The sequence below is a fragment of the Pecten maximus genome, chromosome 18 (genome assembly GCF_902652985.1).
Source record: "Pecten maximus chromosome 18, xPecMax1.1, whole genome shotgun sequence".
In the NCBI taxonomy this organism is placed as follows: domain Eukaryota; kingdom Metazoa; phylum Mollusca; class Bivalvia; order Pectinida; family Pectinidae; genus Pecten; species Pecten maximus.
This window is the reverse complement of record NC_047032.1, coordinates 32,513,623-32,538,969: the sequence shown is the minus strand read 5'-3', so window position 1 is coordinate 32,538,969 and position 25,347 is coordinate 32,513,623. Positions and strand designations below refer to the sequence as shown.

Below are 25,347 nucleotides of genomic sequence, written 5' to 3'. Positions count from 1 at the left end.
GCATATGTTAATGATTCTATTTTTAGAATGTCTTCATCTGTATTTATCTGACAAAAGACTCCATTGTTAGCCGTGGATTTTCTGAATGGTGGTACAGTTGATCAGTTTGGGCTAAAAGTAGACGACATATTTCTGAAGTTTTTGTTTGCAAATGTAGTTTATCATATGAATATTGCAGCGTGTAAAGGAGAAAATGCCATTTGTTCGGTTGATATTTTGCATAAATGGCGACCCCCTTAGGGCCAAATAGGGGAAATTGAAGTAATTCCTTCAAATCGCTACTAGAAATAAAGGTATGAATGGATTTGAACTTGATTCAGTCAGACACATCCTGGGGTGAACAGATTTTGCAAAAAATGTGACTCTGACCACCCCAAGGGGTCGGCGGGGCGGGGTCCCTATAGGGGAAATTGAGTCAATTCTTTTAAATCGGTACTTGTTATAAAGTTATGAATGGACTTGAACCAAATTTGGTATTAAACATCATGGGGGAAGGGGAACAGATTTTGCATAAATGGTGACTGACCTCCAAGGGGCCAAAGGGGTGGGGCCCAATAATCGCTACTAGTCATAAGGTTATGAATGAATAAATGTAAACTATCAGCAGTTAGGATCCCCATACTATGACCATATATAGCATTGTTTGGTGTTGACAAATGTTATAGTCAGAAATTATGTTAATAATTATTTCTGGTGTACCCCTATATTTTTTGGTTATGTGCAGCATTAAGCGTCTAAAGGGAGACAACTCGAATTATTCACGGTAATTATCGATCGGTTTTTGGTGATCACGTGACTTGCTCCCTTGTACCCCTAGACAACAAAGCAAGCCAAGTCATTTGTATTTTGTATTGTAACATTTATTGTTATGTGACTTAGACTTGCTCCTGACGCCATTAAAACATCTCGAAGAGTACATCTTGTGTCTCCTGTTTTTCAGGTCCTGGTATCTCCCCTCCCCTCCATACCTGGTGTAACATTTTGGGGGCTCGTCCGGGATCATGGAGTTTGAAGAGCATTTTCGTTTCACAATAGGGAGGATATACCAGGCCTCGCTGGAGGACTTGCTGGAGGTTGTTAGTACCAATGGCATTGATATTAGTGAGGAAAACAAGGAGAATAGAGTGAACGTTATCGGTATTATACAGAAATGGTTCGAAAAACAGAAATTGACAGCCGATGACAAGGGATTTAGTGCCCTAATAGTCACTGATGTAACCCTTGAGGCAGGGGGCCATGTAACAGCATCTCCAAAGGTAAAGACTGAACCAGAGGTTCAGGTAAAGACTGAACCTGAGCCTGGAAACATGTCAGCAGGAACAGAGAAGGAGAAAGGTCCAACAACTCTCAATCGTCGTGAATTTAAGATCACCGGGCAAGTAGATGCGAAAAATGGAATACCCTATGTCGGATTAGTGAGACAGATGCAGATGGGGGAAAAGAAAGGTTACCCAGACTATGAGATAGTCGACGCAGTGCTGAAAGCGGTACCAGCTAATTCCGGTTTACGTAGCTATCTTGAAGGTAGAGATGAACTTTCTTTGTCTACATTAAGAAGTCTACTCAGAGCCCATTATCGGGGAAAATCAGCAACAGAATTATACAACGAACTCAATAGAGCAGCACAGATGCCCTCAGAGGATTGCTCTGAATTCTTAATGAGAACACTAAATTTAAAACAGAACATCATCTTCGCATCAAAAGACAGTGACCCTACGTCACCCCGTTATGATACAGCCCTGGTCCAGGCATTATTCGAACGTTCCGTTCTCACAGGCCTAAGAAGTGAGTCAGTTCGTATAGAATTTGAGAGCATCTTAAAAAGGACCAAAAGCGACGAGATACTTCTAAAGGAAATGAATGACATTGCCGTCAGAGAAACGGAAAGAAATTCGAAGTTGGGAAAGAAAAACAATTCATGTTCAGTGAACAAAGTGAGTCAGAGCTCGAGTAAACAAAAACGTGAGCCCAAGGAGGGTACTTTCTCCATTGAATTAAAGGAACTCAAAGCCGAGGTCGCTGTCCTTCGCGAAGCTCTACAGGCAAGTTCACAGTCGCGTCCACAGTCGCGTCCACAACGCCGGGGTTGTACCGCCTGTCAACAGTCGGGGAACACTGATTGTAAGCATTGCTTCCGTTGCGGTAGTTTGGAGCACTTCAGACGGGGTTGTCGCGCAAAAGTCGATAAAAAGCAGGGAAACGAATGAGGGTTCCTCTAGAGGGACAAGAAGAACCCAAGGAGCAAACGTCCCAGCCAGGTATTTGTTGTGGAGAATGTGGGAAGACGAATCCAACATTACGATGTAAAGGCTGTAATTCAGCTATGTACTGTTGCCAAGCATGTCGTGCGAAAGCATGGCCTACACACAAAGCGTTATGTCAGAAAGTTCAACAGTTAGAGACAGGAGTGTCAAGGAAAGTGACCGTTCATGAATTAAAAGGCAGTGTGTTGAGTCTACCACCTAAGTTAAAGACTAAGATGACCAAAATAGTTGGGACAAAGTGTATTGTTCAAGCAGATCTAAACAAGGTAAAAACTGGTGTTCTTTGGGACACAGGTGCCCAAGTGTCACTTCTAAACTACAAATGGCTGCGCAAGAACTTACCGAGCATTCCTGTTCAGCCAGTCAGTGAACTGGTACCAGACTTGTCCATATTTTCTGCTAATGGCACCACAGTACCATTCCGTGGATGGGTCCAGGTTGAGGTTCTACTGCACACATCAGAGACGCCACTAGTTGTGCCTTTTATTGTCACAGACACTTCAATGGAACACCCCATCCTGGGTTATAATGTGATTGAACAGTTGATAAAAACTACCGACACGCAGTTGCCACAAGCGGCATTTCCAGACTTAAAGGCTGACGATCTAGTCTCCCTGTGTACCTTGATTCACCGAGGTCAGAATGAAGATGTAGGAGTGGCAAGAACTGGTAGGAGTAACATTGTTGTTCAAGGAAACAGTTCAAAAACAGTAAGAGCAGTTGTGAGAGGTGATAACCAGGAGTTTCCCTTGAATGCACTATTTGTACCCACTGTGAACGAAACATATGGCCTATCATTAACAGAGACATTGGTTAAGGTTAAAACTGGTAAAACAAGTACGGTGAAGGTTGTGGTCGCAAATCATACACAAAATAACATAATGATTCCCAGGCATACGGAGATTGGTCTTTTACAGACCGTGGCATCAGTTGTTCACTTACCAGTTGACATTACTGACAGGGTCGAGGACACTACTGACATGTCGCTAAGCAATCAGTCAAAACCTCATGAAGATGATATGTGGGAACCAGTAGATTTGTCTAGTTCAGAACTTTCTGAAGAACAGAGAAAAGCGGTGAGGCAACTACTACATGAGGAGAAGGAGGCTTTCTCGAGATCCGATGATGATATTGGCAATGCACCAGGATTAGAAATGGACATAAAACTTGTTGACAATATCCCTGTACAGAAGTCATATACATCTATTCCCAAACCCTTATACCAGGAGGTCAAGGACTACTTGCATGATTTATTAGCTAAGGGTTGGATAAGAAAGTCGAGGTCATCCTACTCGAGTCCTGTTGTCTGTGTTAGGAAGAAAGATCAAAGTTTGAGACTGTGCTGCGACTATCGTCGTTTAAATCTGAAGACCATTGATGATCGTCACCCCCTTCCTAGGATTCAGGATGCACTCGACAGTCTCGGTGGTAGTCAGTGGTTTACATTATTAGACCAGGGTAAAGCTTATCATCAGGGATATATTCGTGAAGAATGCAGACCCTATACAGCATTTATTACCCCCTGGGGATTGTATGAGTGGAACCGTATTCCATTTGGATTGGCTGGAGCACCAGGGACAAATCCAGCGGTTTATGAATGAGTGCCTAGATGGGTTGAGAGACCAATGCTGTCTACCCTACCTTGACGATATTTTGGTCTACAGTAAATCGTTTGAGGAACATATAGAACACATACGTGCAGTACTACAGAGACTCAAGAAGAATGGTATTAAGCTCAAACCGCGCAAATGTGAGTTGTTTAAGCGTGAAGTACGGTATTTAGGTCACCTTGTTACCCCGAATGGTTATAAGATGGATCCGGCTGACACTGAGGCGGTGCGTAGCCTAAAAGAGAAAAACCCAGGTACTGTTGGTGAAGTGAGGCAAGTGTTAGGGTTTATAGGGTACTATCGTCGCTATATACCAGATTTCTCGCGCAAAGCAAAACCTCTATACGATCTACTACAAGACAACTCTGGCGAGGCTGAGGGAAACAATCCAAAAGGTCATAGTCATACTAAGCGGAAAAAGGTTGGTAAAGGTGGACAACTTGCGTCGAGTGTTAAGGTAACATGGACACCCAGACATCATAAACTATTGAGTGAACTCATTGATCTCTTGATTAAACCCGAGGGTCAAGTCATGATTTATCCAGACTTTGAAAAACCGTTTATCGTTCATGTCGATGCCTCACAGGAAGGGTTGGGAGCGATCTTATATCAAGAGAATTCAAAACGTCGTCTTTCTCCTGTCGCCTATGCCTCGCGCACATTAACACCAGCTGAAAAGAATTACCACCTCCACTCAGGGAAGCTGGAGTTTTTGGCCTTAAAGTGGGCGGTCGCGGAGCGTTTCAGAGACTATCTATACTATGCACGTGAGTTCTCGGTATACTCCGATAACAACCCGTTACAGTATATTTTCACATCGAGAAAACTAGACGCCACACGGTTAAGATGGGTTTCTGAACTGGCCGACTTTAGCTTTAAAATCTATTACAAACCAGGACACCAGAATCAGGCAGCTGATGGTCTTAGCCGCATGTCATTGGATATTTCTCGTGTAATGTCGTATTGTACTGAGGTCGTGGATCCAGATTCTTTGAAAATGTTTGGGTTGCCTCCCTTAGTGAGAAATCATTAGACATTGAGAACGGCAAACTTGGAAGCTCAGCAATTATTTCATTTTCCCTTGATCAACTCCAATCCGCTCAGAGGGAGGACGCTGACATTGGACCTGTGTTTAGTTTTCTGAAGGAGGAGAAAAAGCCCACACAGAACACAATTCGTCAATTGAGGCGTGACACTAAGGCACTTTTGAGGGAATGGCCTAAGTTATATGTTGACGAGAACAACCTCCTGAAAAGACGCTCAGCAGGCACCGATGGCCAACGAATTCAGTTAGTTTTGCCTCACAGATTCCGGTCAAGAGTGTTGGAAGAGTTACATGTTAAAATGGGACATTTAGGTGCTGACCGGGTACTAGACTTGGCAAGGGCCAGATTTTATTGGCCACACATGGGGGCTGATGTCGACCAGTTTGTGAGGGCATCTTGTTTGTGCATGAAAGACAAGCGGCCACACCAACGCCGTGATGCTCCGTTGACACCGATAGAGACTTCATTTCCCTTTGAATTGGTATCTATTGACTTCCTTCATCTTGAACGTTGTAAAGGAGGATACGAATATATCCTTGTGGTAATGGACCACTATACAAGATTCGCGCAGGCCTATGCAACGACTACTAAGAGTAGTAAAACAGCCGCTGAAAAGTTATTCAGTGACTTCTTCCCGCGGTTTGGATATCCCTGTCGTTTACATCATGACCAGGGGCGCGAATTTGAAAACAGACTGTTCAAAAATCTCGAGAAGCTGTCGGGAGTGGGTCACTCGCGCACCACACCTTACCACCCACAAGGAAACGGACAGGTGGAGCGTTTTAATAGGACCTTACTCGGGATGTTGAGGACGCTGACTAAAGAAGGTAAAGCGGACTGGAAACAGCATTTGAATGGGGTCGTGCACGCATACAATTGTACAAGATCAGACGCTACGAACTTTTCTCCGTTCTACTTGTTGTTCGGTAGGCACCCTCGGTTGCCAGTTGATCTACTGTTCCAACATGCACACCCTGAAGGTGAGAGTAAAGAATCATACTCTGGTTATGCCAGTAAGTGGAAAGATCGTATGAAGGAAGCATACAGCATTGCGACCAAGAACGCACATCGATCAGCTGCTAGAGGGAAAATGAACCACGATTCGAGAATCACCAGCGCTTCATTAGAACCAGGAGATCGAGTTTTGGTGAAGAATTTAGGTGAACGTGGTGGACCTGGTAAGCTGCGATCCTTCTGGGAGGATCACATTCATGTTGTTAGGAAACGTGTTAATGATTCGAGTGTATATGATGTGTGTCGCGAGGATGGAAAAGGCCGCATTCGCCGCCTGCACCGCAATCTTCTATTACAGTGTAATAGTCTACCACTTGAGGGTATTCGCCAGGAACACAGACCACACAGTGCTCGTCTCAAGAAGCAGAGGAAATCCAGACCTCAAGATCTAACTTCTGAGGATTCTTCAGATGAGGAAACTCTTTTAAAACAGGGAGTCTCCCAACTTAATCCCAAAGCAAATGAGTTCATACCTACCAATTCTAACCCAGATGATAGTCATTTGGATAATTCTTTACTGGATAGGTCAGAAGAGCACAGCAGCGCTATCAACGATGAGGAAACCTTGGTCAAGGACATTGAAGGTATTGGAGCAGATGTTGAGGAGGATACCGCAACAACAGAATGTGAGGAATCTGAGGATAGCCCCGATCATACAGATGAGAAACTGTAGGAGAGGAATTCAGACACTTCTATTAACCAGGAGTTGAGTGATGAGTCTATTCACATCGATGAAGAGACAATTGTGGGAGACGGGAATATCACTAGCGAAGAATTTATAACTGGCGACGAGGACAATAGTGAGGGAGACTCTGATGATGAGGACATTCAGCGTCGACTGCAACGTGAACGTCGCGCACCACGTACATTGACATACAACGAAATGGGTAAACCCATTTACAAACCAGTAATTGACGTGATATCTGTTCCATAGCTTTAAAATGTTGAGAACTGAAGTTTAATTAGTATTAATTCCTGTTTTAAAATAATTTTATGTTGTTAGAGAACAAAAATGTACATTTGAAACATTTGATGTGAGGTTTGTTGATAGTTTCAACTGTCAATTGTTATAAAGCTTTGTGTAACGATATTTAGTGTTGATGGATTTACAAGTATTTTGATACTTCTTCTGTAGAGTGGCCATCTAAAAGAAAAACCAGTGGTCATTGTAATCGCTGTCATCATGTAATGCACTATTGTCGAACATTGATGTAACAATTTAGAAAATTACCTCTGAAATATAAAGGCCAAGTATATTTTGGGTAAATGTCGGGACGACATTACTTTTTGGGGGGAGAGTGTTATAGTCAGAAATTATGTTAATAATTATTTCTGGTGTACCCCTATATTTTTTGGTTATGTGCAGCATTAAGCGTCTAAAGGGAGACAACTCGAATTTATTCACGGTACAATTATCGATCGGTTTTTGGTGATCACGTGACTTGCTCCTGACGCCATTAAAACATCTCGAAGAGTACATCTTGTGTCTCCTGTTTTTCAGGTAAATTATATGGGTTTGAACTAATGCTGAAGATTGTTACTTGGCAGATATATACATGAACATGTTGTTGAATTGTAGAAATGTTTAATTAATGTTGACATTTTGTCAGATGGTAATATTTAGTGTTTGAAGCGAAGCAAAGCTTCGATTACCGAGAACCATGTGCTCGCATGGATGAGGTGTAGTTTTCAGTTTTACTTTTCTCAAAGAAAGTGGTATTCTAGACATGTATTTGAGAAGGAACAGTATTTCTTTTGATAGAAGTGTTATTTTAAAGTCAGTAAGATGTAAAATTCGACTTTATTAGAATTAATTAAATTTTTGAAACTTTTTCATGTTTTCACTGTCCCATGATGGCTGGTAAACATGGCTGCGCCCATGATTTCACCGGAAGTGGCAATAAACCATGTAAACAAAGATTGTCACTTAACTTATAGTAGACAGTATCTATGTAGAATAATTCTCGAAGTTATTTTAAGGAAAGAATAGTGTAACCAGGAATTTTAAATGTATTTTCAGAAATATGTTTACTTTAAATTCTTTTGAGCCTAAATCTGTTAAACTGCAAAGTTACTAATTGTGCCAACAGTTTATACTGAATGGTTGTGCCAATGATAAATACCATATGTACTTTATGGCAACTGAATACCATATCCCAAGTTTTCATTGAGGATATTATTGTCAGTTAGAGTGAAATACTAGTCTAGATATGTACAGGTCAGTTGATTAACAGTGTTCTGTGTTATTACAAGTGTAATTACATAGGTTGTTGATTTTCTATCAGTATTGAAGGTACTTAATGTAGCAATAGCATGAAATCTAGTCTAGTCATGAGAAATATGTGCCAATTATATTTTATTTCAATTTTGAATTTATGTCGTGAAAATACTCAAGTGTTGTACCCCTAGACAACAAAGCAAGCCAAGTCATTTGTATTTTGTATTGTAACATTTATTGTTATGTGACTTAGACTTGCTCCTGACGCCATTAAAACATCTCGAAGAGTACATCTTGTGTCTCCTGTTTTTCAGGTCCTGGTATCTACCCTCCCCTCCATACCTGGTGTAACACAAACAATATCAATTGAACCTGAACATTATTTTGACATTTGGTCAAATCCAACCAGGTATGCTGCTGGATGTCTTCGGCAGTACGCTTTAGTGAGGTAGCACTATAAATCGGCAAAAGTTCCGGCCTATCACAAGGAGACTTAACACGAACATACCGCAGCCTCCCAAAACACACATACACACTCACCACACGCATGTATGTCGCACGCACGGGAGGCCGTCCTTAAATGACCTCAGGTGTTAATAGGACGTTAAACAAAACAAACCATATTGTGAACATGAAATTATAATTATATATTCAACATTTTGTTATGGGTATAAATTATTCCTTAAGAAATGATAAATGACATGTACGGAAAGATGTTATCTAAATATTGCTCTTCTCAAATTCATTGGCGTTCATAATAGTAAATGAGGTCATAGGAAAACCAGGACATGTACGTGATTATTGGATTTAAGATTTAACGGTTAGCTTTAAAATGACTTACATGGACTGGATAGTGCCTTTTGTTTCATGTGTTTGGTATCTATAGATATTCATGGGGTGATCTCATATTATTTGAAACATTCACTCCTTGATTGTAATGTATTCATAAGGCGACTTGCTTACACAAAAATATCACATAGGTAACTCCATACCCTGACATGAATTGAGTAGAGTTTGGCGTCATTCCAAATATATTTCTATTTAGCATAACTTCAAACGGCAAGCGTCTCTCTCGCTCGTATTCAGCTTCAAAGATCATGTCAAGGTACAAGTATATTTTATTCGTTTTTTTATTTAGTTAAATAATTCAAAAGCATTTCCATAAAATATATACTTTCACGTAGCATTTGTTGCGGGCTGAATTCCCCGATGCTTTTTCGTTATTCATGCATGTCACGTTTAAACTCTACGATTGTTGACTCTAGTTCAGGAAATACATGTTTAAGATTGGTGTTATTTTGAATTAATCTAGTATGAAAAATACATAATTGATTTAACGTAGGGCCGGGATACCTTTTACACTGCAAGACATTTATTCGGCACATTTTATTTTCATTTAAAAAGTGTCGCTGTGCACCGTTCATACATAAACATTTAATATTTCAGGGGCCCGTGAGGTGTTTGACAAATTAATTGAAATTTCAAAACATTCTTCCCGAGATCAATATAATGTAGAATAAAATATAGTTTTTAGTTCACCTGAGACAAAGTTTCAAGTTCATGTACGAATGAGGTGTGCTGCTGGGTGTCTTCGGCAGTATTTTTAAAATTTCGAAAATCTTGAAAGAAAAAAGATGGAAGGGTCTAAGGGGTTTTACCAAAATTGTGAATTTCATGACCCTGGGGTTTCAAGTTTGCCCTTGGGGAGGGGGTAAACTTTCTATAGTTTATATAGGGAAATCACATTTTTGACTTATTTGTTTGATTTCTATTGGAATTCATTTTAACTTGGTTAACATTATCAGCTGGTGAAGGCAGTTTGATTACATTTCCTTCCGTTTAAGACATTTAGTCCCCATAGAATGACCGGAGAAAAAAAGGAAAAAACAATGATTGTAGAACTAAACAACAAAGTTCTGAACACATATCAACAAAATTAAAAGATCCGACCACACGTGGACATTGTTAAAGACTTACTGTCGAGAATACACGCAATTTAAATTCCAATCTGATCCACCTCCCGGTGTCATTGTTTGTTGACAGCACTAGAATTAGTGAAAAGGCGCGTTTGAAAGAGCCAGTACTGCAAAACTTCAAAACGATCATACTCAAATAGAATACTCCGGAAGTAATAGCTTGTACTTCCCTGTACCACTGTAATTTATTAATAAAGAGTTTATTTATTTTTCCCCTTTACATGTGTTTCTTTTAAAAGTTACAACACTATGTTAAAACGTCGTCTGCTTCGCAAACAGGTACGAAAAATGTTTTGATGTTCTGGTTTATTGCAAATGTTTTTTCATTTTATTTTATTGATAAACATCTATTTCTTATATGCCAAAGATACAAATAGACAAGTTTTGTTAAAATAGTTATCCTTCATAGCCGTATAGCTAGCATGAAGAATTTCGGTATAGATTTTTTTTTATATTTCTGTGAGAGTTCGATCCCTGACCTCTCTATATTTTATAGACGTGTTTTTACATATTTTTAAATATTATTCAGTATTAAATTCGAAAACGATACAAATGCACAACATTGCTTCTCAGATTAATGTTAATGCAGATGAAGAATTTTCATTGCTTTATATTAAGGTTTTGTTGGGACAAAAACGAAGCTATATAACATTTTCATTTGAAAGCCCGTGCATGTATTTTTTTCATGTTGAATTCTCTTTTGAGCAAACGTAAATGTTGCAAAAATATAATTCGCATATTTATCAATCTGAAATCCATATACTTTCAAAAGCTCAAACAACCACCGTAGAGAGGGATGCTTGAACCAGCCAATGTATGTCTGTAAAGTTAAATGTTTATGCTCCAAATAAGTGTGATAATTGTCGAAATGTTACATTAATTGTAAAACAAATTTTTTAGTATATATTTGTTTATTTATCAAGTTATACAAATATATCTCAATTAATGTGATTATTTGCAGACATGAATGTTGTCAAACGGTTTTTTTCGCGAAAGATTACTCAACATGATGAAACTAGGATTGTATCATACCTAATCGGTAGTGCCAGTAATCCTAGAAAAATCACTTTAGAAAAATATTAGAACTCAGGTCCTGCTTTATGTAGATCAAAGTTAATTTTCTAAGCTTCTTTTGGATAATGTAATATATAAATACTTACTGTCGGTTATCATTACAAACAGAACGAGTCCAATAAGGATTTGCATGAGGTGATGCAAAGCCCTATATATATTCACATACGTAATATATATTTTTTTATTCTAGTTACTTTCCAACGATGAAGATGAAATCAAGGTCTAATGACGAGGCAGACGACATGTATAATGTCCATGGCCATGTTGTCAATATCTCGCGGATGACAGTATTGGAAAGTCTGAGTAAGAACTATTTATATACAAATGAATTAAAAACCATAAATGTATATAAATACCAAAATCGATCCCATCCTCATGCGACCATATCATATAAGTGTAGTTCTAGCAGGTAAAGCCGTCTCATATGCAGGATTTTTTTCATTATTCCACTAAAATACTGTTCTTAAAAGTAAAAGAAATATAATATAAAAAATTACTCCAATATGAGAACTTATTTCAAATGGTCACCATTTATACTATTGATTTTTACAATACCCTGTGATAATGAAATTTCCATAGAAGTATGTAACAGTTCACACTTGACAAAGCAATGCTTTGAAGTATACAGATATCAACATGCGTGATTTGGTTTGGCTTGCTTTTATTTGTTCAATGTTCCATCAACTGCTGCTTAGCGCTCAGCAAATAAGGAGTGGGACGACTGGTTCGCCCGTTGTCAATATAATGTGACCGGGTGGGGTGTGCTGCTGGGTGTCTTCGGCAGTATGCTTCAGTGAGGTAGCACTCTAAATCGGCAAAAGATCCGGCCTATCACAAGGAGACTTAACACACATACCCACTCGCTACACACATACATGTCGCACGCACGGGAGGCCGTCCTTAAATGACCTTAGCTGTTAATAGGACGTTAAACAAAATAAACCAAACCAATCAACTGCTGTGGTCATTTAAATGACGACCTCCTATGCATGCGTGTGGTGAGTGCGAATGAGTGTTTTGGGAGGCTGAGCCCGTATGCTCGTCTTTGTGATAGGCCGGAACTTTTGCCGATTTATAGTGCTACCTCACTGAATTCTAGTATGTCTCGGCCATGGGAGTCCCGTTAATAGTTGACATTTGTTTTAGAAACTGTGATGGGCCTTATGGATATACGGCCATGATTATAGAACCAACTGGGACATACAAACACTGTAGTAAAGGATGTTGCTATCTACCTTTCTACATGAAATTGTTTTTGCAGGGAGGATTATAAAGGCAAAGTCCGCAAACCAGAGAGATTCATTAGGAATAGCAGATTTCGGAACTTCAGACGGACGTGCTTCATTTTCTCTCGTCAAAGAAATGATAAGTATGTATGTTTAAATCGAGCCTAAAACACTATTACCACCATCCGATGTCTTTTAAATACCTTTTATATTTAGAGTGGATAAACAATTGAATACACCACGAAAAAAATCGGTTGTGTCCCGTCTCTATTAGGTATACATAAAAACTTGGTCACCTGGACCGAAGGTCCGTTGGTCAGAAACATCCTTGGGGGAAGGGGAACAGATATTGCATAAATGGTGACTCTGACCCCTGAGGGGCCAAAAAGGGGAAATAGAAGTAATGCCTTTAAATCGCTACTTGTCTTAAATTTATGAATGGAATTTGAACTTTATTTGGTCTAAAACATCCTTAGGGGAAGGGGAACAGATTTTGCATCAATGGTTACTCTGACCCCTTATAGGCCAAAGGGGTGGGCCCAGTAGGGAAATAAATGGTAAAGCCTTAAAATCGCTACTAGTCTTACGTTATGAATAGATTTGAACCCAATTTAGTCGGAAACATCTTGGGGAAGGGGAACCGGTTTTTCATAAATGGTGACTCTGACCCACGAGGGGCCAAAGGAGTGGGGCCCATTAGGGGAAATAGAGGTAATGCCTTTAAATCGCTACATGTCATAAGGTTATGAATGGATTTGAACCCAATTTAGTTAGGAACATTCTTGGAGAAAGTGAAACAGATTTTGCATTTCATGATGACTTTGGCCAAAGTTGTTGGACCCCATAGGGGAAATAAAGGTAATTCCTATAAATCGCTACTAGGCATGAATGCATGTTGTAAACTTAGAGAGTATGGATCCCCATACTTTAAGCATATAAAGCATTGTTTAAGGTTGACAAATAAAACGAATTGAATATGAACACTATTTTGACATTTGGTCAAATCCAACAAAGTGAGCGATACAGGCCCTATGGGCCTCTTGTATAGAATACCTAATAGGCAGTTTGAGGTATTTACTTGGCTTAAAAACCTCCTTGTGTTAATATTGAACCGTTTTGATATAAGTCCGGTATATGCAATTCACCACGAAGGCGATTGATACATAAAGGACCATATGTCATGTATGTGCATCACAGAATTATAATATCAATAAAGAAGGTGCCTTTCAACGTTTGTTCAGTACATCTTGTTAAACTTCTTTGACGGTAATTGATAATGCCTTATTAGGTCATCTGACCCGAAGGGTCAGGATGTACAATATTCATCGTGCTTCGTCCGTCGTCGTCCGCCTTCCATAAACATTTCACATTTCAAACTTGTCAAATTCCAACAGTGATTGAGCTGAAACTTGCCTGAAATGATCTTAAGATGGGCCTGACCAAGTGTGTTATTTTGCGGGTCGGTTCGAAATACAATACAGCACCATGATGTTAATGAAGGAGAGTCAAAGTGTTGTTATTTTTTGCTTCTCAAAAACTTTGAAAAGGCAGCCACAGCGGCCATTTTGAATTGCATCATGATTGCGCAATCATTGGTTTTTTTTTTCTGAACACATATTTCAAATTTCCTCCCAAGCTCGAACAGTGGTATTCGGCTTTAACATACAAGAATTTATCCTGAGATGGTTATGATTAAGTTTTGCTATTATTTGGGTCAATCTAAAGTCCAGGATAGCTGACATGGCCAACAGTGCCACTATGCCCGCTACAGAAATTGAATACTACAATAGTATAAGGGTCTGTAGTCAGATGATCGTAAAGGCCCAAGCGCCTCTTGTTAACGTGTTGGACGGTGATAGATGATACCTTGTAATTATGTTGGATAAAGTACGAACATAATATTGGAAGACCACACAGTGTTTTATCTGTCATTTTTAATATGCCGATATAATATATTTTTTTATATTATCGTTGATGGCATTTTATCGCTAAGAGGTGAATACGTTGTCCACGCTTATTGAAATATTCAAATTTAGTACCATGAGAAAGTTACTTTATTCTGCAATACTTTCCCAATGACCAGATGAAAATGTGCAGCGCTTAAGGTTTTATTGCAGGCATCATACATACAGAGATGGGGATGGGACAAGACGTTTTGGTGTACTATAATGACCAGCCGATGAACGACTTTAATCTACTGAGTAAAGTCATTCAAGGTAGTATAATCATTGTATCCTTGTTATGATCAAGTTAAAACAATCTGTGTATTTATATACGGCCAATTATAAGTAAAATGGGTAAAAGACAAAACAATATCAAACGAAATGTAAAGATATAATGTACGCTAAGGTAAAGTTAAAAATGAAAAAAAAAATGTTATGTTAAAATATTTTGATGTAGATCAACAGCTAAGCTAACAACATAATTCGTTCATTTTGTACTGCGATGTTTATGTAAGAAAGGATTATGTGATAACTATTAAACAATTAAAAGATTGGATATTTATTAGTGTCTTTGATTTATGGAAGATTCATGATAGCTGGGAAAATCCTTCAACCTTGAGATAACCCTATATAAACCTGCGTATCTACACACTTATTATTATCAATATTAAACAACTTTGTGGCAAATTTTGAGTTTCCGTACCATAACTGTTCGATGATTTAGAAATTATTTTTTAGGGTTTTTTTTTCGTATCAATCGTCAACATGTAAAACACATGGCTAATCATAACCACATTTATCATTTTAAGCGTGTACTTACACTTTTGTTTTACACATTTCGTTTTTTTTTATTCGCTTTAATTAACAATTAAATGTCGATGCCGTGAAAAATAAATAAGCATAAAAGAACCAAACATTAACTTGCTGACTAGAACTTCTTAAAAAATATGTAATAAGCACAATACGTACAAAATGTTAAATCAAACCTCTGTTAGAACACGTATCGTAAGGTACCAGTGATCACCATTTGTACATTCCTTAGGCGAGGAATATGGTTCAGGACTAACATACACCAGTACCGTCTACCCAGTGATCATACCGAGGACTATGTATGGACAGTGTCTCCCTGATCATTCTTTGGATCTCTCTATCTCTGCTGTTGCTACGCACTACTTATCCAAAAAGTATGTATCTAATAATAGTATGACCATAGGTGAGAGCAGAGTGAAACGTGTATGCTTATGTGTTACGGAAGACTTTTTTATGCTTTAAAATCCGTTTTATTATTTGTAGGGTTTGTCAAATACAAAATGGCGTGTTTATGGTTGAGGCAGATGACTCGGAACAAACTTTGATAAGAGAACAAGGAAAAATCGATTGGAGGAATTTCGTGATTTCAAGAGGGCGAGAACTAAAGCCAGGTAGAAGTGTGTCGGATAACTGCAATTTCGGAATTTTACTGTTTTGATTATTGTGGAAATTCGGGTCTTAAAGTTTGCCTTTTTTAAACAAACTTTTTCATCATATTCCTTTCATCCATAATCCAAGCTACCTCTGTTGATAATCAGGGTTTCATTTGTATTTATCATTGTTAGTTATGGGTACTTAACGGCCAGTCAATATTAGAAACAATTATGTGCAGGATAATGAAACATGTAAAAATACTAATTTATATATACTCGCGTATTGTTTGATAAAAAACCGGCCATAGTTTCTCAAATCTAGTTAAACAGCATTTAAAGCAAAGCAATTTTTAAAAAATCGTTATATATCAACTTATTAACAAGATAGTTTTGTTTCAGGCGGATTTCTCATAACCATGAATTTATCGTCAGACGACAATGGCAGTCAGCCGATGAATGTACACAAGGGAGTTCCCTTACTTGGCAGTCTTGTAGGCGATATGGTAAAAGAAGGGAAAATAGCACAGGTACATGACCGTCATATAAACATATGTTTTATTGTTAAATTTACCCGTGGCATGGCATGGACCTTATTTGATACATAAACCATCAATGCCAATATGATATAATTGTGTTATGTGTAATTACTTTACAAGAATAGTACAGTCCTCGTCCAGTTACCTAATAAAAGAAAGGAAGGAAGTTCTTCCTTTAATAATCTGCACTGCAATAATATTTTGAGTCCACTCCAAAGTGGATTCAGAAACCGCAGAGGAACAGTAGACCATCTGGTCAGATTAGAAACCTTCATTCGAGAAGCTTTCGCGAAGAAGGAGCATCTTGTCGCTGTGTTCTTTGATCTGGAAAAGGCATACGATACTACATGGCAATATGGTATTTTGAAAGACCTGCATAAATTGGTGTACGAGGGAATCTCCCTAAATTTTAGATAACATATCTGACAGACATTTTAAAGTTCGCGTAGGTTCAACTTATTCTGAAACAGCAAAACAGGAAATGGGAGTCCCTCAGGGTGGGATCCTTTCCGTAACACTTTTCCGTCTTAAAATCAACAGTATAACTAAATGTCTCGGTAAGTCAACTGAAGGGTCTATATTCGTCGATGACTTCTTGATCTGCTATAGATCAAAGAACATGCACACGATAGAACGAAAACTTCAACAATGTTTAGGCAAATTACAAACATGGGCAGATGAAAACGGCTTCAAATTCTCCAGATCAAAAACTGTCTGCATTCACTTCTGCCAAAAACGAAAACCACATAATGATCCAGATCTAACATTAAATGGTATCAAAATTCCAGTTGTCGAGCAGACTAAATTCCTCGGACTAATTTTCGATTCGAAACTTTCCTTTATTCCACATATAAAATACTTGAAAGATAAGTGCTTAAAGGCGATGAACATTTTACGAGTACTATACCATACTGACTGGGGCGCAGACCGCGAAATGCTTCTGCGCCTTTATAGGGCACTTATTCGATCAAAACTCGACTATGGCTCCATCGTTTATGGATCGTCACGAAAGTTTTACCTACAGATGCTGGATCCTATCCAAAACCAAGGATTACGTTTAGCACTTGGTGCTTTCCGAACAACACCAGTGCAGAGCCGTTATGTAGAGGCAAATGAACCATCCTAAAATGACAGAAGGAAAAAACTTGCTCTTCAATATGCCGCCCAGTTGAAATCCAACCCGGAAAATCCGGCTTTTGACCTCGTTGTCAATCCGCAATACCAAAAACTTTTACCAAAATTTGGCATTAGAATTTCTAACTTTCTTCAGGAAATTAACGTGACGTCAGTTTAGACAACATAGGCGAGTACACTGTAACTGATGTACCGTGGCTTGTCGAAACACCTGATATTAACCTTAATCTGCATGAGAGGGCAAAGTCGAGTGTATTGCCTGAAGAGCACAAATCTTCCTTTCGGGAGTGTATTGCAGATTTTCCTGATTATGTTCAGATCTACACTGATGGCTCAAAACATGGTGAGAAGGTATCAGCAGCATGCTACACCGATCACCATTGTTCTCCAATCCGTCTACTAGATGGCGCCTCCATTTCCTCTGCTGAAGCATGTGCCATCGATTTGGCCCTCGACCATATCGATGAACAACGCATCATAAAGGCAATTATTTTTTCTGACTCTCTGTCTGTCCTTCAGAGTTTACAATTACGAGACCCTAAAAATATACTCATACAATACGTTGTCTTTCGAATATCTCGAATTTAAAAAAAAAGCAAAATAACATTACTTTGGATTCCGATCCATGTCGGAATTAAAGGCAACGAAATTGTTGACTGCCAAGCAAAACATTCTTTAAATCTGCAACAAACAAATATCAAAATACCATATACAGATTTCAAACCTATCATAAGTTCTGCCATCCAGAGTAAATGGCAGCAACGCTGGTCTCTAGAGACAAACAATAAACTTTTTAAAGAACAACCAAAACTTAAAACATCAACAACAAGTCGGAAGGATCGTAGAGAGGAAACCGTCCTCTCTCGGCGCTGTACCGGACACACATATCCTACTCATTCATTCCTTTTGAAACAAGAGGATCCACCGGTATGTTATGCATGTGATGCTCAATTCACAGTGGAGCATTTTTTAATAGAATAATCCGATTTCAAGAAAATTCGTGATAAATACTTTCGAGTCCCGGATATGAAAATCCTCTTCAGCTCCGTTGATTCGAAAACAATATTTAGCTACTTGAAAGAAATCGATCTATTCTATAGAATTTGATGTCTTTTACGTTACTCTCTTTGACTTTCTGTTTTTATGACAATGTTAACATAATTTATTCGTACATATATATATTTTACCATTTTTAACCAACGTTTTTATCATAATGATGTAAATATACAATACGAATGCTTTTAAAAAGAACAAATTTTTATCTGATTTTAACTTTAAAAATAAAAAGCGATAGTATATTGTTTGGCCCTAAATGACCCTAGTTGTCGATGGGCCGTAAATCATAAACAAACAAACAAGCAACCAAACGTCGAAAATGCAAATATTTACCTACCTTAAAAAACTGCGGTCGCTTTGTCGGTCACGCTATCCGACTAGACATATATAGGCTTACAGTTTTGACAAGCAAGACGCGAACTGTACAAACAAGATGCCAGTATACGGTCATTGATCATAATCGTTAAGATTCTTTTCAAATAAGTCCCTGCATCTAGGGCGTAAGCAATATACCTGCTGCCCCCATCGCATGATCATAAGAGGCGACTAAATCTGGGATCCTTTCTCTTTCTTAATAATTGTCTTCTTCCTGATGTCTCCCTTGACGATGCTTCACTTTTGGCCTTTAGTTGAGCGTTCGCCCCTGTGAGGAAGGCTTTGGGTTCTGTCCCCTCGTTTGGTTTAGTTTGGTTTGATTTGGTTTATTTTGTTAAACGTCCTAACAGCCAAGGTCCCCTAGCTAACAAAGTCTTTAAAATTGAAGTTACTACTCCTGCTTAACGCTCAGCATATTAGGAGTGGGACGACTGGTTTGCCCGTTGTCAGTATAATGTGACCGAGTGGGGTGTGCTGCTGAGTGTCTTCGGGAGTATGCTTCAGTGAGGTAGCACTGTAAATCGGTAAACTGTCCGGCCTGTCACAAGGAGACAAGGGGACATATCTGGATATAAACCGTTCTTGGTCGGTGTCGGAGCTGACAGTTGTTTTGGACTACCTCCAGCAAACGCCCGGTTCTGTTGTATTCAAGACTGTTGTAATGTTATTGATGGGGATGGTAATAATGATATAATGAAATTTAAAGTTTTGATTCATTCTCAGCCATAACTATAAAGTAAAGCTTAAGTATTTGGCATAAGCCAATCACACATTCACCATTCGCTTCGCCTACACACTGGTCATCAATATGTGCCTTACCTAAATTAAAGTAAATTTATCTTAACCTTTGAACAGTGTTATGCAAACTGTTAGAAATTTTTGAGACAATAATGAATTTCGATCTGGATTGTCTCTCGCAAACAAGACAACAATATAAGTGATGTTTCAATGGCGTGTCTTTCGTCGCAGTGTTAACCAATACGATTACAGTGAATTTTCTATATACTTTGAAGTTTTTGAACTTTTGGGTCTTTTTTAGTTAAACCTAGCAGCTCAAGTTCAAAATATAATTCAATTATATATACAGAACTAAGTAATTTACTGCGATATTTCATTATTAAAATTAAGTCGTGTACAAGGCGGTGTTTTGAATCAATTAATAACTTTCTTATAATAGCTGTCCTGAGTAATCCTTTCCTCTCCGTTTCTCCATTATTCAGAATGTTTATAATTCCACAGTTCAAGGCAATTCATCGTCCAACATAATTCACACTGTTTTCCTCAGCCGTGGTTAATCTGTTGTTGGTATCAGGTATTAGTAATCCAATAGAATTCATAAAGCTTTTCCTGACAATTGCAAACTAGTTCTGAATAAAAAATTGTCTCCTGTTATTTATACTTTGATGCCAAATCTTTCGATTACATTCTCAATCCATTACTTTTCAATAACCTGGTAAACAAGCACTTGTCAATTAACACATGTACACAAAATATTATGACACATCTCTCTTCAAGAAGATTCCAGAAAACTATATTCACATAATATAGGGATGCAAGAGTTTGATATTTCTCTTTAAGGGCTGTTTCCCTTTAACCACTGGTAAATATAACTAACGTATTGCTGTGTTTAGTTTTGTTAATGTCCCTTTTAAGTGTTGTTTGGTCATTGAAATAACTGGCGAAAATTGTCAGAAATATAATTCATTTTGCTATGCTTAAAAGTCGGAAAAGACAAATTTTGGCCACGATAATCACATTTCCTTATTTCCAACAGGAGGAATACCTGGCAACAAACCAGCATATTCACTACCAGAGAACAGCAGCTGATTTCAAGGAGCCATTCAGCAGTGCTCTACCGCAAATTGGGGAACTTGGACTTGAACTGGTGTCTGTGAAATCATTTAAATATTATTTGAAGCACCCCACATTTGATATTGTCAACAAAGGTAATGTTTGCTATTTTTTTTCTTTTTTTAAATCCCATCAACACAAAGCAGGATTTAAAATGAAATGTCATGCCGTGTTACTCGATGCATGTTACGACGACTTTGCATTCCGTTCGACTTTGCAAACAAGTGTTAGAATTGTCATGAACAATTTGTCGGGCTTTTCACGACTTGCTTAACCTTGAAAGAAAGTGATAAATTGCAACATACTTCGCAGCCCTTCTTCTTAACATGCTACAGACTCATAATAGAGCATCTAGGCCTCTTGGTTTTTGTGAAGGTGTTATTTTAAAGTTTCTGGAATACAAAATGTATTTGACCCCTGTGAACGTGGATTAAGGTCAAGGTCATTTATCCCAACAAACTTTGTAGCCCTATATCCCAGCATGTTACAGTCCAATTAACATGTGTATAGGCCTCTTTGAGAGTGAGAACATGTCATTTAAAGGTTTAAACATATTTGACCCCTGTAACCTTAGATGAAGGTCAAAATTTGCCCTTTTGCACTTTTGACCCTCCATTAAACCGGAAGTTGAAGTTTTACAGAAAAATGTTTCCCAATAAAACTTTTCTATATGTTATTCTGCATAACATACATTAATCCGTTAATGAGTTATAGCAATTAAAATAAAAACCGGAAATGAGGTAATAGCGGCCATTTTGTTTTTTCAATGATGAGGAAACTTGTATTAAGTGTTTAAGGGCAGCTTGGGAAACTTGTCTGTCACAATGGTAAAAATTTAAGTCATCCTGATTGACGTAATTCGACTTAAACATTTTTGGCGGGAAACTGAAAAGATCAAAGGAAATTTTCAAAATTTGCTTATTAGGTAACCGAAAGTGCTATTGAAAAACCAAAGGTACCAAAATGATCAGAAAGACATACTGCATTCATATTTAAAATAATTTTTATAATATTTTTTGAAAATCAATAAAAATTTAAAAACTATAAAAATAGCAATTTTTGACCTCGGCTATGTTGGCCATCTTGGATTCCGGACCGATCCAAAAAATAACATAACTTGATCAGGATTATCTGAGAATCATTTCAGCCAAAGTTCAGCTCAATCAAACTGATGGAACTTGAGAAGAAGTTTAAAATGTGTTTTTTAAGATGGCGGCTGCGGCATCAATGCTGGATTTCGGACCAATCCGAAAAATAATAACTCTTGATTAGAAACATCTCTGGAATAATTCTGGCAAGTTTTGGCTCAATCACACTGTTGAAGCTTGAAAAAAAGTTTGTTGAATAAAAAAAATTGGAAAATAACTCATTTGAACCCTGTGACCTTGAATGAAAATCAAGGTCATTTCTGTTAAAATACTTTGTAGTCCTTTATGCAAGCTTGCTATAGACCAAATATCAGTTCTCTGGGCCTCTTGGTTCATGCGGAGTTGTCCTCTAAAGATTTAGCAATGATTGCGCAATCACTGAAAATTTCAAGTTGGCGTACTGCCTTAACCGGAAGTCATATAAAAACACAGAAGGTATGAAAATGATCGGATTGGCATACACCATTGAGTTGTAAAAGAATTTTTCCAAAAAAAATTACAACGAAAATTTTTTTAAAATAGCATAACTTTGACCTCCAGCGCGTTTTTTGGTTTGACCTCTAACCTCAAAGCCGTAATAATGTAAAAGTTGGCGCCAGAGGCAACCTACATGAATATACCTTTGAATATTTTTAACTTCATACCGTTTCTGAGTTGTGGCCATTTAAGCAAAATAAGCTTTGACGTCATGGCAGCCATCTTGGATTTTTCGACCTACTTAATTTTTATTTCCTGCAACCCTTCAAATCATTCTATAATAAAGGCTGAAAAAGAAATCAAAATACAAAATGAAATGCAGAAGAAGAATAAGAAGAAGAAGAAACAGAACAAAAACAATAGGTCTTTTCACCACAAAATGAAAAGCCCTAATAAGAAGAAGAAACAGAACAAAAACAATAGGTCTTTTCACCACAAAGGGAAAAGCCCTAATTAACAACCAACGGTGTTACTCAAAAAGATAAACCATACCAGAATTAACTATAAGACATGACTAGGCTAACATAGTATGTAACTAGTAAATAAGTAGTGACTCTGTCAATATGTATGGAGTTATTGAATAATATTGGATACATTATTTATCCATTATGATCTTGCTATGAATTCCAAATCTTTCAATTAATTTTCTTTGAGCTTAAAAACTGTGTATATAACTTAGTTTTTATCATCTATATACTATAATATACCAGCCAGTAAATACATGAGAAATCAATTATGTCCTCTGATAATAGAGAACTGAGAAAAAAACTTCTGGTGAGAGATGGCACGTACTGTGACGTCTCTGCCGAAGAAAAGACGAATTTGTGCGATTGACACTGACTAGACTACAGTTTGAAAGTTTTAAAATTTGCTAAGTGATTTGGGTTTGTTGATCGGCGTCATTTCCATCTATCAGCTGTGAGCCGTAAAACACACTGAGTTGTACTACTGCGTCCAAGAAATAGTCCGCTCAGAAATCAGAATCAGAATGAAACCCGATCAGCTCAGCTCGCCTGTATTTATACTACCGTAAAGTACCACGTGATTACATATATCTGTGTCTTTTATACGTTTTATTTCTTTATGAATTCATTCTAATTTTGTAACCATTGTCAGCATGGGATGACAGTTTGATGGCATGCACATTTTGGCCCTGACTGATCCCCTGGGGCTGATGGGCAGGGCTTAAAAGGGCCAAATTGACTGAAATTTCAAAAATCTTCTCCTCTACTCTCAGATATGATAAAATCAAATAAGTTTGCCCCTTGGGAGGGGGTCAATTTTACTATAATTTATATAGGGAAATCACATTTTTGACTGATTTCTATTGGAATTCATTCTGGTTAACATTTTCAGCATGGAATGAAAGTTTGATAATATGCATGTGTTGCCCCTGACTGACCCCTAGGGGCTGATAGGGGGGAGCAAAAAGGGTCAATTAAATAAACTGAAATATTTCAAATCTCAGGTGGCAGTAAAGGCCCATGGGCCTCTTGTTGTGATTTGTTGGGTGATCTTGGTTAAATAAAATGCAATGACATAATCATGTTATAAATTTAACAGCCATATTTTGCTTTCTTTTGATTGACAGATGAGACAGAAAAACTTGAATATTCCAAAGCAATAGTTGCTGCTATCTACCCTTGGATGTACCACACACTTTATCAAGGACTGTCAGTTTCGCGGGCGGAAGAGAAGAAAGAAAAGATTATTGACGATTACTTCAGCAGATTACAGAAATATGCATTTGAGCATTCTGACCACAAACCATACGTTTTCTATACAGAGGTTGTAATTCACAAGCGTATGTGAATGTAGCCACCCCCCAATAAAGAAGGTTCAGGCTGGTTTTGGACAAGATGAAGTGTATAGTGCGGCCGTCAACATTGAGATAGCATTACACCCTGATTGAGGACAGTGTACGCATGCGTGAGTGACTTGACTGAACAAGTCTCTAATACAGCATATACTGACTAGTGCTGACATTAGGGACTATTTGTTGTCAACGTGCAATATATAACAACGATTTATTATCGGAAAATTCAAAAGCAGCCGGACATATTATATATTGGGCACCATTTTAAACATGTTTAGATGTACTAAGCAAGCCAGTAGGTTATCTGTTTAATATTTATATCCTAGACGTAGCATCTTTACTGACATTGAAGTTTTCAATTACCGTCGTGTTACCTTAACTGCCTTAAGTATTTGAAAAAACTGGTGGATTTCTCAACGTTTTAGTATGGCCGTATGTAATGACCAGCAGTTTTAGTATGGCCGTATGTAATGACCAGCAGTTTTAGTATGGCCGTATGTAATGACTAGCAGTTTTATGTCGGTAGGATCAGTGGTCACGCATATCTGCTTTAATTAAACGTATATGGGACCAAAGGTTCATTTTCAAACTGACTGGTTTAATTCCTACTCGTGTAATAGACAACGTGTTTTAATCAACGGTACAACTTCTGGTTGGTTTGATGCAACTTCCTTGGTTCCACAGGGTTTGATTTTATTTTACTTTTTATTAATGATCTGCTATATGTTTTCTAATTCATTAACGTGTACTGATGACGTTAGTTTTTTGTGTTTTTAAGCCTGTAATAACAGATTGTGACCAGTTACAAAGTGATATCGAAGGAGTGTAGGAATGTTATTGTAACTTCGGGATGAAAATGAATGTTATAGTGCTGTGATGTGTGGTTTGGTTTATTTTGTTTAATGTCATATTAAAAGCTAGTTCTATAGAATCCTTCTTTAAGACATTCATAATTTGGTCAACGTTGGGAGGAGAAGCTGAAATGGTCAGAAAGTATTTAAAATATTCTTTGTATGAAGGTTTTCTGTTATGAGTTCCGAAAAATCAAAGATAGCGATGCAGGCCTTTCGAACCTCAATTTTGTCGGAGTCGGGACGTTCCAAACTGACCAACATCGCTCGCCTTCTATCCAATAAACAATTGTGCTCATTAACATATCCTAAAATAGATATGCCACTTA

The 25,347-nt window shown here is 37.9% G+C and overlaps 1 protein-coding gene across 1 annotated transcript; it reads left to right on the top strand.

The window, feature by feature from the left end:
• The first annotated feature begins 892 nt into the window (after positions 1-892).
• LOC117316815 (farnesoic acid carboxyl-O-methyltransferase-like) lies at positions 893-25,098 on the top strand. The gene is made up of 11 exons (XM_033871591.1): positions 893-940; positions 8,467-8,561; positions 9,198-9,257; positions 11,393-11,505; positions 12,464-12,571; positions 14,546-14,644; positions 15,414-15,555; positions 15,665-15,792; positions 16,174-16,301; positions 20,650-20,821; positions 23,943-25,098. The coding sequence occupies exons 3-11, from the start codon at positions 9,250-9,252 to the stop codon at positions 24,161-24,163; spliced, it is 1,119 nt and encodes a 372-aa protein (XP_033727482.1). The 5' UTR covers positions 893-940; positions 8,467-8,561; positions 9,198-9,249; the 3' UTR covers positions 24,164-25,098.
• The last annotated feature ends 249 nt before the right edge of the window (positions 25,099-25,347 follow it).